This window comes from Carcharodon carcharias, chromosome 2 (assembly GCF_017639515.1).
Source record: "Carcharodon carcharias isolate sCarCar2 chromosome 2, sCarCar2.pri, whole genome shotgun sequence".
In the NCBI taxonomy this organism is placed as follows: Eukaryota; Metazoa; Chordata; class Chondrichthyes; order Lamniformes; family Lamnidae; genus Carcharodon; species Carcharodon carcharias.
This window is the reverse complement of record NC_054468.1, coordinates 9,614,252-9,629,936: the sequence shown is the minus strand read 5'-3', so window position 1 is coordinate 9,629,936 and position 15,685 is coordinate 9,614,252. Positions and strand designations below refer to the sequence as shown.

Below are 15,685 nucleotides of genomic sequence, written 5' to 3'. Positions count from 1 at the left end.
CAGTCACTCTCACCTCACCTCGGGAGTTCAGCTCTTTTGTCCATGTTTGGACCAAGGCTGTAATGAGGTCAGGAGTTGTGTGGCCTTGGTGGAACCCAAACTGAGCATCAGTGAGCAGGTTATTGCTAAGCAAGTGCCATTTGATAGCACTGTCGATGACACCTTCCATCATTTTTCTGAAGATTGAGAGTAGGCTGATGTGGTGGGAATTGGTTGGGTTGGATTGGTGTACTGGACATACCTGGGCAATTTTCCACATTGTCAGGTAGATGTCAGTGTTGTAGCTGGACTGGAACAGCTTGGCTAGGGGCGCGGCAAGTTCTGGAGCACAGGTCTTCAGTACTATTGCCATAATGTTGTCAGGGCCCTTAGCCTTTGCACTATCCAGGCCTTCAGCCATTTCTTGATATCACGTGGAGTGAATCAAATTGGCTGAAGACTTGCATCTGTGATGCTGGGGACCTCCGGAGGAGGCCAAGATGGATCATCCACTCAGCACTTCTGGCTGGAGATTGTAGCAAATGCCTCAGCCTTATCTTTTGCCCTGACACGCTGGGCTCTCCCATCATTGAAGATAGGAATGTTCATGGATCCTCCTCTTCCTGTTAGTCATTTAATTGTCCACCGACATTCATGCCTGAGCATGGCAAATTGGCAGGGCTTTGGTTGTGAAATCACTTAGCTCTGTCTATCGCATGCATTTTAGCACACATGTGGTCCTGTGTTTAACGTCACCAAATCGGCATCTTATTCTTAGGCATGCCTGGTGCTGCTCGTGGCACACTGTCCAACATTCTTCATTGCAACAGGATCGATCCCCTGGCTTGATGTTAATGGTAGTTGGGTGATATCCGGGCCATGAGCTTTCAGCTTTGTGGTTTAATACAATTGTGCTGCTGCTGATGGCCCACAGTGCCTCATGGATGCCCAGTTTTGAGTTGCTAGACCTGTTTTGAAATCTTTGCTTTTTGGCATGGTGGTAGTGCCACAAAACACACACAGGGTATTCTCAGTTTGAAGATGGACTTTGTCTCCACAAGGACTGTGCGGTGGTCACTCCTAGCAACACTGTCAGGGACAGATGCATCAACAACAGGTAGATTGGCGTGAATGAGGCAACTCTACCTATCATTGGTATCCTATGTATTTAGCTTCCTGAATGAAGATGCTCTTTAAGAAAGAATTGAGAATAGTCCACCGTATTAACTGATCTTCACATTGTCACCCTTCCCCTGACTGCTTTCCTCCAGATCAGATGGTCATCAGTTCCCTCAGTAACTTTGTACCCTGTGGAATATTTAACCTTCTCATTGTGTGGCTATCACTGCAACATCAGACTATTCAAACATGGGGTGGGGCATGGTTGCTGATCCTGATCCTGTTAAGGGATAACATTCAAGGGGGTTTGAGGATTGGTACCTTGGCTAATTCTGGGCCTCAGTATCCCTCACCTCAGAGACTGAGACGGGTGGAACTGCTCGACATGTACATGGTTCAGAGCAATCTCTTACCTGTGAGATGTATCCTGGTGGAACGTGAATTGGGGGAATGGATCCATTAGGGGACATCATGGGAACCTCTGCCGGGCCTGCCAATAAAGCACACATGTAACATGAGGTCAGGAAGGAAAAAGAGAAAGGTTTTGCTCTCGATGGAGGCAATAACTCTGAGCAACTAACTTCTCAACCGTATTCACTCAGAAACAACAGCATCAGTTACAGCAATATTTTGTTTGCCTCTTCAGTTCCACCTTCCCCATTAGCACCTTACTGGGTCCAGTCATTGGTCAACTCAGTCTTGTCTGATTGGTCAGAGCAAGAGAGGGAGAGAATGTGTGAGTGAGGGGAGAGAGAGAGAGAGAGAGAGAGAGAAAGAGAGAGATAAAAGCAAAAAAACTGCAAATGCTGGAAATCCAAAACAAAAACAAAAATAAAAATAGCTGGGAAAACTCAGCAGGTCTGACAGCATCTGCGGAGAGGAACACAGTTAACGTTTCGAGTCCGTGTGACTCTTCATCAGAACTAAGGAAAAATAGAAAAGAGGTGAAATATAAGCTGGTTAAGGGGTGGGGGGGAGAGGTGTGGGACAAGTAGAGCTGGATAGAGGGGCAGTGATAGGTGCAGATTGCCAAAAGATGTCACAGACAAAAGGACCAAGAGGTGTTGAAGGTGGTGATATTATCTAAGAAATGTCCTAGTTAAGGGTAGAAAGCAGAACGAGCAAGGGACAGATAGCTCTAGTGGGGTTGGGGTGGGTGGGGGAAAGGGATCGATCCTCAGTTCTGTTGAAGAGTCATATGGACTTCCTCTCCGCTGATGCTGTCAGACCTGCTGAGTTTTTCCAGCTATTTTTATTTTTGTTGTAGAGAGAGAAAGAGAAAACTGGATTGAATGCTTCCCCCGCTGCCAGGTTTGAAGGCAGGGAGGTTTACTTAATCCAGCGGGTGGCCCAACCTTCATGTACCCACCCACCCCTCCACCCACTGCAATTATACTAGTGGCAGGGATGGCATTGGGCATCCTGCCCGTCACTGAGACAAACTGTCATCCTTAAATTGGCAATTAATGCCCATTTAAGGGTGTCATCCTGCCACCACCAGTATTAAACCGGGCAAGGGAAGAGACCCATGCCAAGAGCCTAGCCCAGCAGTACTCCCTGCGAGATCAGGGGTCAGTCTAAGGAGGGACCCTTAACCTTCTCTACACTGTTAAGGAGAACAATCCCAGCTTCTCCAGTCATTCCATGTAACTGGGACCATTCAGGTAAAACTATCCTGCCTACTCTCTGACATCCTTCCTAAAGTGGTTGCCCAAATTGGCCACAGATATTCCAGCCGAGAACCACGTGTTATTGTAATAAAGGTTTAGAAATAAACCTCCTGCTTTTAGCCTCTATGTCCCGTTAAGGTTGCTGCCAGTGTAACGGTGAGGCTGATGGCACCTGGGTACCAGCTGTCACTTGTACACGAAAGCCAAAGGAGCTTCAAGTCAGGGGCAGATGTGTAGTTAAACATGAAAATCAAAACGTTGCTGTCCCGCTTGTGTCACTCCACCTTTAACTTCGCATAATCAGTTCTGGTTCCACCGTGATCTACACTGAACAGTGTGAAATTCTCGCATTTGCATGGTAGATACAAATTAAACTCACCAGAGGAAGTTAAGTCATTGCAAGTCTACGTACTCTCCTAACATTGTGATAAGTATCAATTACTGCCAGTCAGCCTCTCTGTGGAAAACTATTTACCAAGTCTGAAGTCTCATTCCTTCAAGTTTTAATTGTTATGGAATTTTAAACAACAACTAATAAACTTTTTTTTTACTCTTTCTTTGTCTCCTTTATGCTCTGTCATTTTAATTTTAATTTTCAATTTTAATTTTAATTTTCAATTTTAATTTTAATTCTTCTCTCTTGATTTCACTCTGAACCTGATTTGACGTCAAAATTCACCCCCTTGATTGTACATTTCCTTTGTAATCCTCGTGCTGTTTATTTTGCTATCCTTTCAAGTCTGTTTAAGGAGGTCCATGGTTGCCTGCCCGATTTAATCAGATCCAAGATAGCCTGCACCTTTTCTTCCCTGTTCTACTGACAGCAAGTTGCAGTTGACAATATCATGGAGTGTGAACAGGCAGAGGTTGGACCCAGTGAGCTACTGACCGATTACAGCAAATTCAGCTGCTCAGTCTTCACTCGGACAGCCCAGAATTCTGCGTGATCTTATCAGTGGCTTTCTCAACATGTCCTGCCACCTTCATAGGCTCGTGTACCTAAACCCCAGGTCTCTCAGTTCCCGCGTCTCCTTTAGAATTGTTCCATTTAGTTCCAAATTGCCTCTTCTCTCACACTTGCTTCTTTTTTGTTCTTTCATGGGCGTCACTGGTGAGCGAGGCCCCACATTTGTTGCCCATCCCTAATTGCCCTTGAATAGGGTTGCCAACTGTAGTTAAATGTATTCCTGGAGGTTCTGTTACATGACTTTCCCCCCCATGCTCCAGCCATCAGTCAGCCAGCACCTCCATCCTGGTGATGGTCTGCTTCCCTCCATCGATTGGAAAGCAAAAAGACTCATTGGACGAGGCTTGACTGTCAGACAAGCTGCCTTATTCCCCATTTTCAATGTTTCTATATCTAGTAGAGAAATGTTCAAAGAAAACAAAAAAAAATATATATATATTTTTCGATGTCCTGCAGGGATGTGCTGCTGAGGCTTTATAAAGGCTCTGGTCAGACCCCATTTAGAATATTGTGAGCAATTTTGGGCCCCGTATCTCAGGAAGGATGTGCTGGCCCTGGAGAGGGTCCAGAGGAGGTTCACGAGAATGATCCCAGGAATGAAAGGCTTAACATATGAGGAACATTTGAGGACTCTGGGTCTATACTCGATGGAGTTTAGAAGGATGAGGGGGGATCTGATTGAAACTTACAGAATACTGAAAGGCCTGGATAGAGTGGACGTGGGGAAGATGTTTCCATTAGTAGGAGAGACTAGGACCCGAGAGCACAGCCCCAGAGTAAAGGGAAGACCTTTTAGAACAGAGATGAGGAGAAACTTCTTTAGCCAGAGAGTGGTGAATCTATGGAATTCATTGCCACAGAAGGCGGTGGAGGCCGGGTCATTGAGTGTATTTAAGACCGAGATAGATAGGTTCTTGATTGGTAAGGGGATCAAAGGTTACGGGGAGAAGGTGGAGAATGGGGTTGAGAAACTTATCAGCCGTGATTGAATGGCGGAGCAGACTCGATGGGCCGAATGGCCTAGTTCTGCACCTATGTGTTATGGTCTTATGGTCCTGATGATCTTTCTCAGTGCAGTGTCCTGTTCTGCTGGTTCAATTCTAGCTGATCTGTACCTTAACTCCATTTACCTGCCTGGGCTCCAGAAGCATTAGTACTATTGTCTAATAATTAAAATAAAATCTCTCAATCTCAGTTGACCCACCCCAGACCCCAACCCCCGACCCCCACCCATGTTTTGAGGGAGACAATTCCAGATTTCCACTCCCATTTTGTGTGAACAAGGGCTTCCCGACATCGCTCTAGCTCTACTGAAAGATTATTCCCCCTGGTTGTAGACTCCCCCCTCCCCACCCACCCCACCCACCCCACCAGAGGAAATTCTTTCTCCCCATTGGGCGGAATTTGACGGCCCTGTCGAGGCGGGGGAGGGGGAGGTAAAATGCGGCCAGCCGTTCAAAAGTCCATCGGCTTACGGCGGAGCTGTGAAGTCCCTCCGGTGTAAAATTCCGGCCGTTGGCTGCTCCGATGGTTTTAGACAACTCCCGGAGATCGACCCCGGGCTATTTAAACTCCAGGGGATAGCGCTGGGCTTGAACTCCTGAAGGGGAGAAGATGTTTTTACCAATGACCCATTCTCGGCATGTGGGAGTCAGGAAGCTAAAAATAGTCCTGACCACTGTATCGTCTCACAGCACGAGGCACAGGCAACACAAGCAAACCAGTGCCCCAGCACCAGCAATTCAGGTCCACTGCTGGAGGGCTGAACAGCAGGAGGAAGCAGCCCAGTACTTTACTCCAAAGGGCTGTCTGTGCAGGAGGTCAATCCAGAAGATTTTGGGGGTTGGAGGTTGGGGGGGAAGGGGTTAAAAAACTGAACTGACTGAGATGTTCTACAGGGAGAGAGAGAGAGAGAGAGAACGAGCTCAGTGAGCTGAAAGTCTAGCCATTCTCCCACTCTCGGCCTCTTTAATTAAACAGTTTCCAATCCCTCTCCTGCACAACACAGCAGCAACAGCTGGGGTTCTCATTCAACATCACCACCACCCCCCCCCCACCTTCCCCCACACCCCCCCACCCAACCTTACCCCACCCCCCCCCACCTTCCCCCACACCCCCCCACCCAACCTTACCCCACCCCCCCCCACCTTCCCCACACCCCCCCACCCAACCTTACCCCACCCCCCCACCCACCTTACCCACCCCCCCCCCACCTTACCCCACCCCCCCACCTTACCCCACCCCCCCACCCACCTTACCCACCCCCCCACCCACCTTACCCCACCCCCCCACCTTCCCCACCCCCCCCACCTTACCCCACCCCCCCAACCTTCCCCCACCCCCCCACCTTACCCCACCCCCCCACCTTCCCCACCCCCCCCACCTTACCCCACCCCCCCAACCTTCCCCCACCCCCCCCACCCACCTTACCCCACCCCCCCCACCTTCCCCACCCCCCCCACCTTACCCCACCCCCCCAACCTTCCCCCACCCCCCCCACCCACCTTACCCCACCCCCCCAACCTTCCCCCACCCCCCACCCACCTTACCCCACCCCCCCACCTTACCCCACCCCCCCAAACTTCCCCCACCCCCCACCCACCTTACCCCACCCCCCCACCCACCTTACCCACCCCCCACCCCCCACCTTACCCCACCCCCCCCACCAGTCCCCACCCCCCCACCCCACCTTCCCCACCAACCCCCACCTTCCCCCACCCCCCAACCTTCCCCACCCCCCCCACCTACCCCCCCCCCCCACCTTACCACACCCCCCACCTTCCCCACCCCTCCCAACGCTCCCCCCCCCCCCACCTTACCCCACCCCCCCCACCTTACCCCACACCGCCCGCCTCCCCTACCCCCCCCTCCCCCCACCTTACCCACGCCCCCCGAAACCTTCCCCACCCCCCCCCTACCCACCTTACGCCACCCCCTCACACTTCCCCCACCCCCCACCCACCTTACCCCACACACCCCCACCACCTTCCCCACCCCCCCACCTTACCCCACCCCCCAACCTTCCCCCACCCCCCCCACCTTACCCCACCCCCCCCACCTTACCCCACCCCCCCACCTTCCCCACCCCCCCCACCTTACCCCACCCCCCCAACCTTCCCCCACCCCCCCCACCCACCTTACCCCACCCCCCCACCTTCCCCCACCCCCCACCCACCTTACCCCACACCCCCCACCACCTTACCCCACCCCCCCCACCTTACCCCACCCCCCCAACCTTCCCCCACCCCCCCCACCTTACCCCACCCCCCCCACCTTACCCCACCCCCCCAACCTTCCCCCACCCCCCCCACCCACCTTACCCCACCCCCCCCACCTTCCCCCACCCCCCACCCACCTTACCCCACCCCCCCCACCATCCCCACCCCCCCACCCCACCTTCCCCACCAACCCCCACCTTCCCCCACCCCCCCAACCTTCCCCCACCCCCCACCCACCTTACCCCACCCCCCCAACCTTCCCCACCCCCCCCACCTTACCCCACCCCCCCCACCTTACCCCACCCCCCCACCTTACCCCACCCCCCCACCTTCCCCACCCCCCCCACCTTACCCCACCCCCCCCACCTTACCCCACCCCCCCCACCTTACCCCACCCCCCCCACCCACCTTACCCCACCCCCCCCACCTTACCCCACCCCCCCACCCACCTTACCCCACACCCCCCACCACCTTCCCCCACCCCCCCACCCACCTTACCCCACCCCCCCCACCTTACCCCACCCCCCCCACCCAACCTTCCCCCACGCCCCCCAAACTTCCCCACCCCCCCCAACCTTACCCCACCCCCCCACCTTACCCCACCCCCCCCACCTTACCCACCCCCCCCACCACCTTCCCCCACACCCCCCACCACCTTCCCCCACACCCCCAACCTTCCCCACCCCCCCCACCTTACCCCACCCCCCCCACCTTACCCCACCCCCCCACCTTACCCCACCCCCCCACCTTCCCCACCCCCCCCACCTTACCCCACCCCCCCCACCTTACCCCACCCCCCCCACCTTACCCCACCCCCCCCACCCACCTTACCCCACCCCCCCCACCTTACCCCACCCCCCCACCCAACCTTCCCCCACGCCCCCCAAACTTCCCCACCCCCCCCAACCTTACCCCACCCCCCCACCTTACCCCACCCCCCCCACCCTACCCCATCCCCCCCACCACCTTCCCCCACACCCCCCACCACCTTCCCCCACCCCCCCACCCACCTTACCCCACCCCCCACCCACCTTACCCCACCCCCCCCAACCTTCCCCCACCCCCCCCACCTTACCCCACCCCCCACCACCTTCCCCCACCCCCCCACCCACCTTACCCCACCCCCCACCCACCTTACCCCACCCCCCCCAACCTCCCCCCACCCCCCCCACCTTACCCCACACCCCCAACCTTCCCCCACCCCCCCCCACCTTACCCCACCCCCCCAACCTTCCCCCACCCCCCACCCACCTTACCCCACCCCCCCAACCATCCCCCACCCCCCCAACCTTCCCCCACCCCCCACCCACCTTCCCCAACCCCCCCAACCTTCCCCCACCCCCCACCACCTTCCCCCACCCCCCCAAGCCCCCATCCCCCCCCACCCCCCCGCTCACCTTCCCATCCCCTGCCCCCACCCCCTGCCCACCTTTCCCCCTCCGCCGCAGCCAGCTGTGCCAAAGCACTTTCCCTGATGCCGAGCGATCTCTTGCTGGGATCCAGCAAATCTGTATTGCAGCCGGAATTCTGCCCTCAGCTCCGATCCATGCCAGACCAGTGAGTCACTCAGATGGGAAAAAGAGGGGCTGTTCTCTCTCTCTCTCTCTCTCCCTCTCCCTCTCCCCCTCTCTCTCTCTCTGCAAACAGCTGGAAATTGTTTCAGAATCCTTGAGTTGGATCCTGTCTCGGTTTTACACGAGTTGTTTTAGTATTTTTCCAATCCCATCCCATCAACTTGGAATGCCTGGCCCTGGGACTGAAAGGCTGGGCAGTGTTTGCTCGCCACTCCTATCACACGTTGCAGGAACTTCGTTCTGTCCGCCCATTGCACACAGAATAATCCCACAACCAGCAGTAAAATGACCAGCTCACGGAATCATGCAACACAGAGGGAGGCTAATCGGCCCATCTAGTCGTTGCCAGCTCTTTTGAAAGATTGGTCCCACTCCCTCTCACCACCTTTAGTAACCCCAAAGCCCCGAAATTGTTTCCCCTCCCAACTCCTCAGTGTTTTGATGGTGATGCTTCAGGGATTAATACTAGCCATGAAGCCTGGGACTAAACTCCCCCTCTTCTCTCTTCCTCAGGTGGGGGAGGTGGTGGGTGGTGGGGAGGTGGGGGGAAAAGAGACGGGAGAGGTTTCAGGAGGGAATTCCAGAGTTTAGCACCGAGGAAGCTGAAGGCACAGCCGCCAATGGTGGAGCCAAGTAGTGGGAGATACACCAAGAGGCCAGAATTGGAAGAGGGCGGAGATCTTAGAAGGGTCTAGGGATGGAAGAGGCTACAGAGATGGGGGGTCGTGTGGCCTTGGAGGGACTTGAAAACCAGGATAAGAGTTTTAAAATCAAGGCTATGGTTCACTCGCTGTTCTACAATCACATTACAGGGACTTCAAGTGTTAATGCATTTCCTAAAGTGCAGGGTTAAAATTTAGCCACGTGTATCCAAGCAGCTCACTATATTAATAAGTCATTTGAAATTTGCAATAACGCCTGTTGAGGGGGTGGGGTGGGGGGTTGGGGGGGGGGTTGCAAACTATCTCACAAACTCTGCAGCGCTGCCTAAGGACGCCAATTCAGTCACGACCCGAGGGGTTAACGACAGGATAAGAGACCTGTGAGCTTGCACAGGCCTGGCCTTGGTGGAGTTGCTACACTCGCCACAAGGGGACGCTCCCGTCAGCTTTTTGTTTTCACCCAGATCAGAGTTACAACCCTTTATAAACGCAACATAATCAGGACTACCCTGGGTGATTAAATGGGTTTTTCTTTTAAGCAATTTTCTTTCGTTCACAGATCTGCTTTTAGCTAGCAATTATCTCAGATTAGTGACTCAGTGCAGACTTGCCTTAATTCACAACTGAACAAGGCAAACTCCTCTGAATATATTTCAAAGTCAAAAAAAAATCCCAGAGTCATTTGCTGTTGTCTTTATTCCAGAGCCTGTTTTGTTTTTCTTCCTATAAACAGGAAATTTGACTGGAATAGTTGACAAACAGCCAGGGAACGCATACAATTTTCCTTCCTCTCTCTCTCTCTCTCTCTCTCCTTCCTCCCTCTACCGCACTTCGGGCCTGCAGAATACACACTGGAACTCAGTGCAAACAGCAACAAGAAGCAAAAGGACAGACTGACTTGCATTGCTGCAGCGCCTCTCACATCCTCAGGAGGTTCATCAGTGCCTCACAGCCAATGGAGTACATTCTGAAGTTGTGACCTAGTAAACACAGCAGCCAATTTGCACACACAAAGGTCACACGAACAGGGACAGCCCCAGTTAATCTGTTTTCAGTGATAAAGGTTGAGGGATAAGTATTGGCCTCAGGATAACGGGTGAACTCCCCCTGCTCTTCCTCAAAATAGTGACCTGAGGGGGCAGACACGCAAAACGTTAAACCTCTCAAGGAGTCATTAAAGATCCCACCACTGCCATTTCGAAGACGAGCAGAGGAGTTTGCCCCAGGGTCCCCAGGCCAGTGGTTTACCTCTCAACCAATATCACCAACAAAGACAGGTGACCTGGTCATTAACCCAGCGCTGTTCGTGGGAGCTTGCTGTGCGCGAATGGGCTGCAGCGCTTCCTACATTACAACAGTAACCGCTAGGGTTACCAACCCCTCCAAGGCTGGTCTGGAGTCTCCAGGGATTGAAGGTCAATCTCCAGGACACCGCCGTCTGCAACCCTGGAGAAAAATCATCGGGACATTAAAAAAAGGTTGTTTTTTTTTTTGTCATTTCCTTTGACCATTTCTCTTTGCCAGATATAAAAATATTGAAAATGGAGGGTAATAAAGGCTGTTTGGCTGACAGGCAAGCATCATCCAATTGGGCAATGGAGTCTTTTTGCTTTCCAGTTGGTGCAGGGAGGCAGTGCATCAGTCACAAGGATGGATGTGTGACCGGATGGAGTGTGAGGGGTAAGTCATGTGATGAAACGTCTGGAAATACATTTAATCACCACGGTAACCCTAAGAGGTAACTGAGCAACTCATTGGCTGCAACAGCGTTGGATTGGCAATTGGACTGGTGAAAGTCGCTATCGAAATGCAACTTTGTGGGCGTTGCGATCATTCCAGGAACATGGTGGACAATCTGCGAACCCATCCTCCCAATTCCTGAGGAGCACAATGGTGGGGGAGGAGGTGGTGGGGGACGGGGAGGGGAGAGATGAGGGTGAGGCGATTCTGAGGTGGGGGGGAAGGGGGAAGAAGGTGGCAGTGGGGGGAGGGTTGGGGGGGGTGCGGGGTGGGGATGGTGATGAGGGTGAAGGTGGATCATACAGGAAAATAAGCGAGCAACAGCACCAAGAAACGAAACCCTCTTTTGGGAGCCAAATTAAGTCATAATTTCCAGACTCAAATGGTCAAGGCGGAGAGACAAGCTGGGCTTTGACAGATCTCTGGACACAACGAGTTCCAGTTCCCAGCTCAGACCCAGAAATCCGTGCCCAGCTCCCCTAAGGAAGGCAGGAGCCTGTGCAATTCACCACCGCTGTTCTCAAAGCAGAGTCACAGTGGCCCGATTGACAGCTCCTCCAGCCTGAAGGTGTCAGCTGAGCATTCAGTCAGAATACTTTAAGGCAAATTGTTAGACGCCTCTCTCAGGCTGCGATAAACGGATTTGACAGAGCCAGTAATATCCACAGTTGCTTGGCAAACACAGCTCTGTTTGGCTAGATTCAGAAGCTAAACATCTACATTCCTCTTGCACCACAGTGCTGCAGCCCAGAAGCAGAATCCCTTCCCCCCTCCCACCGCTCCCCCCACCCCCAACCGCACCCCCATCTCCTCCTCCTCCTCCCCTCCACATTCAATCAGCAAATCCAAATTAAAAAACACAAGGCCTTTAAAGTTTGGTCACGGGGACAAAACTCCCGTTGTTTTGTTTTGGAGGGTCTCCTGAAGAGGCCAAGCTGACCTGCAAACTTGACAAAACCCAGACAGCTAAAGAGAGGGGTTATTCTGAAAAGCATATCGCTTCATAACCTGTGGCACAATTTGACTACCAGATGGATCGGCCTGCAACCAGCAAGCACGCACATACAGCGGCTAGCATTCTTCTCTCTGGGTCGGAAGCTCGTGGGTTCAAATTCCACTCTAGAGGCTTAAGCACGGGTTGCTAGGTTAACACTCCCACTGCAGCACTGAGGAGGGAGTGCCACACTGTCAGAGGTGCTGGCTTTTGGGTGAGATGTCAAACCGTGGCCCAAGTCAGCCCTCTCAGACGAGCATGAGTGATTCTGTGACACTATTCCTAAGAGGAGCAGGGGAGCTTTCTCATGTCTTGGCTGATGTTTCTCCCTGAACAAACAACACAAAACCAGATTATCTAGTGATTTAACACAGTGCTGTTTGGGGGATCTTGCTGTGCGCGAATTGGCTGCCATGTTTTTTTTTATGCTACAACGGTGACTACTGTTGGAAGTACTTCATTGGCTGTGAAGTGCTTTGTGATGCACTGAGGCCATGAAAGCTGTTATAAACAATACTGTCCAATTCATCACCGTTAACGTTCTGTGATTAACGCTGTAAGATATTTTTAGGAAGTGAATTCTTTTTACTCGCGTTTTTATAGTGGAATGTTAAGCAGACAGTATCGCGCTATGAATTTGGAGAGTTGCTTGAGACGGATGCTGAAAAATTCACTCAGAACCGGTTTTGAATGTCACTTTGAACGGATACAGAATAAACTTGCAGACGGGTCATATAGTTGGTAAATTAAGCTAACACAGGTAAGTGTGTGATATTATGACACAAAAAAATAAAGGGGGTTGCAAATTTTGCTGGAAAACGAAGAGTGAAAATGAGGTAGAGGAGCAAAAGGATCTGTGAGTATGAATACACAAATCATTAATGTTACGGTCAATAAAAGCATAAAAATATAAGTCATACATTAGGGTTTATTTCTAGAGGGATAAAACTTAACTTTTCTACTTTTCAGACAAGCTTGTATCAGACCTTGGTCCCCATTAAGTATGGCCTAACCAAGTACAATTCTGGTTGCCATCTTACAAAAAGGTTACAGGAAGAAGGCGGGAGAATGGGGTTGAGAAACTTATCAACCATGATTGAATGGCGAAGCAGACTCGATGGGCCGAATGGCCTAATTTCTGCTCCTGTGTCTTATATAGAGGGACTGGGAAAAGGTTCAAAAGAAGACTTACTAGGACGGGGTATCAGAAATGAGAGATTGTAACTATCAGGAAAGGCTGAACAGGTTGAGGCATTCGTCTTTTAAAAAGGCTGAGGGGTGACTTAACCAAGATCGCTAACATTATGAAAGGGTTTGATAGAGTGGACGTGTAAAGAGTGTTCGCGTTTTTTTTGGGGGGAGGGGGTGGGGGGAGAAGCAAAACGAGACACCATCAAGATAAGATGGTCACCAAGAAATCCAATCGGGAATTCAGGAGAAACGTCTTTACCCAGGGAGTGATGGGAATGTGGAACCCACTAACCATGGTGTCTGAGGCAAATATTATCGATGCATTAAGGTGAAGCCCTGATCTCTCTCACACTCCTTTGCAGCATGAAGGACGCTTGCCACAGGGTACAGCCCATGGCAAGAGCCTGTGTGACAAGTCTTTTAACGTGGGGAGGTTGTTGCGTTGCAGCTGCCACAAGGTCCTGGCTGCCCAGGAAACTCTCTCGGTCTTACCACCCGCTATAGGCATATTGGGGGGGATTTGCAGGTTGATACTCAACCTGTTTGGCTGTCAAGTCCTGGAGTGGGACTCAAATCTAGCTCTGAGGCAGGGACCCTACCCACTGCACCACGGGAACGCTTTGAAGGCCTGATAAACACACAAGGGAGAAAGTAGAGGCGTATGCTGATTGATTTAAGGGAGAAAGGGTGGGAGGAGTCTCAAGTGGAGCATAAACTCTGGAATGGGCTGGTTGGGCCAAATGGCCAGTTTCTGTATCGTATATTTAGTGCAAGAATGGGAAAATAAAAGCACATGGTGTAGTGGGTAACATATTAGCATGGATAGAAGATTGGCTGGCCGGCAGAAAGCAGAGAGTATGCAAAAATGGGTCTCTTTCGGATTGGCAGGTGAGATGAGTGGAGTCCCACAGGGGTCTGTACTGGGACCCCAACTTTTTATGACTTACATCAATGGCTTAGATGAGGGGAGTGAAGACATTGTAGCTAAATTTGCAGGTGACACAAAGATAGGTAGGAAAGTATGTTGTGAAGAGGATATGAGGAGGTTGCAGATGGATATAGATAGGTTGAGTGAGTGGGCAAAGGTCTGGCAAATGGAGTTTAAGGTGGGAAAATGTGAAGTTGTTCACTTTGGCGGGAAGAAAAAAACAGAGTATTACTTAAATGGAGAACAACTGCGTAATTCTGAGATGCAGAGGGATCTAGGTGTTCTAGTACATGAGGCACAAAACGTTAATATGCGGGTACAATAAGTAATTAAGAAGGCTAATGGAATGCTATCCTATATTATGACAGGGATTGAACATAAAAGGAAGGATGTTATGCTTCACTTATACAGGGCATTGGTGAGACCGCACCTCGAATACTGTGTGCAGTTTTGGGCTCCTTATTTAAGGAAGGATGTAAATGTATTGGAGGCGGTTCAGAGGGGGTTTACTAGATTGATACCTGGAGTGAGTGGGCTGTCTTATGAGGAAAGGTTGGACAGACTGGGCTTGTTTCCACTGGAGTTTAGAAGAGTGAGGGGTGACTTGATTGAAGTACATAAGATCCTGAACGGCCTTGACATGGTGAACGTGGAAAGGATATTTCCTCCTGTGGGTGAGTCCAGAACTAGGGGGCACTGTTTTAAAATTAGAGGTCGCCCTTTTAGGACAGAGATGAGGAGAATTTTTTTCTCTCAGAGGGTTGTGCAACTTTGGAATTCTCTGCCTCCGAAAGTGATGGAGGTGGGGTCATTGAATATTTTTAAGGCAGAGGTAGATAGATTCTCGTTAGGCAAGGGAATCAAACATTATCGGGGTTAGATGGGAATGTGGAATTCGAAACCGTGATCTTATTGAATGGCGGAGCAGGCTCGAGGGGCTGAATGGCCTCCTCCTGTTCCTATTTCTTATGTTCAATCCTCTGTAGTCCTGCAGCTGAATTAATTGCTTTGCCCAGAATATTGTGAGCAGTACGATATCCCAAGGCTCTTCACAGGAATGCAATCAAACAAAATTTGACGCTGAGCTACAAGGAGTTATTAGGTTCAGTGCCAAAGCTCAGTCAGATAGGTTTTCAAGTGAATTCTAAAAGGGTGAGAGAGGTAAAGAGCTGAAGAGGTTTACGGTGGGGGGGGGTGGGGGGGAGCGGAATTCTCAAAGTTTGGGGCTCGGGTACCTGAAGACACGGCCACCCACGCTGGAGCGACTAAAATCAGGGGTGAGCAAGGTGCCAGAATTGAAGGAGTACTCGGGTCTCAGAGGGTTGTGGGGCTGGAGGATATGACAGAGAATAAAGGAAATCGCTCTGGCTGTTCCCTGGGTCTGAGTTCCTGACTCCTGATCCAGCAGAAATTTGTTCCATCACTGTCACTTATTCTCTTTTCGCGCCCCCCCCAACCCCGACTGTTAATCACCCATTCGGGCCTCAGTGCTGGGGAGTTAATTCATGAATTAATGCTTCTAAAGTTTCCAGTGTCATGAGCTGCCACTGGGGAGGTGTAAAATAATACGCCTCTGCTGATTGCAGACAGTTTCAAAGAAGTGGTCCCGCTTTCCTGCTCTATAACTCCCCGTTGTCCCCTAA

The 15,685-nt window shown here is 51.6% G+C and overlaps 1 protein-coding gene across 1 annotated transcript in view; it reads right to left on the bottom strand.

Annotated features, from left to right (window-relative positions):
- The window catches only part of fndc3ba (fibronectin type III domain containing 3Ba), a 444,633-nt gene that overhangs the window by 249,218 nt on the left and 179,730 nt on the right, over positions 1 to 15,685 (bottom strand). The window contains exon 4 of the mRNA XM_041204259.1: positions 1,512 to 1,588. Coding sequence (XP_041060193.1) covers positions 1,512 to 1,588 — 77 coding nt within the window. The remainder of the gene's footprint in view (positions 1 to 1,511; positions 1,589 to 15,685) is intronic.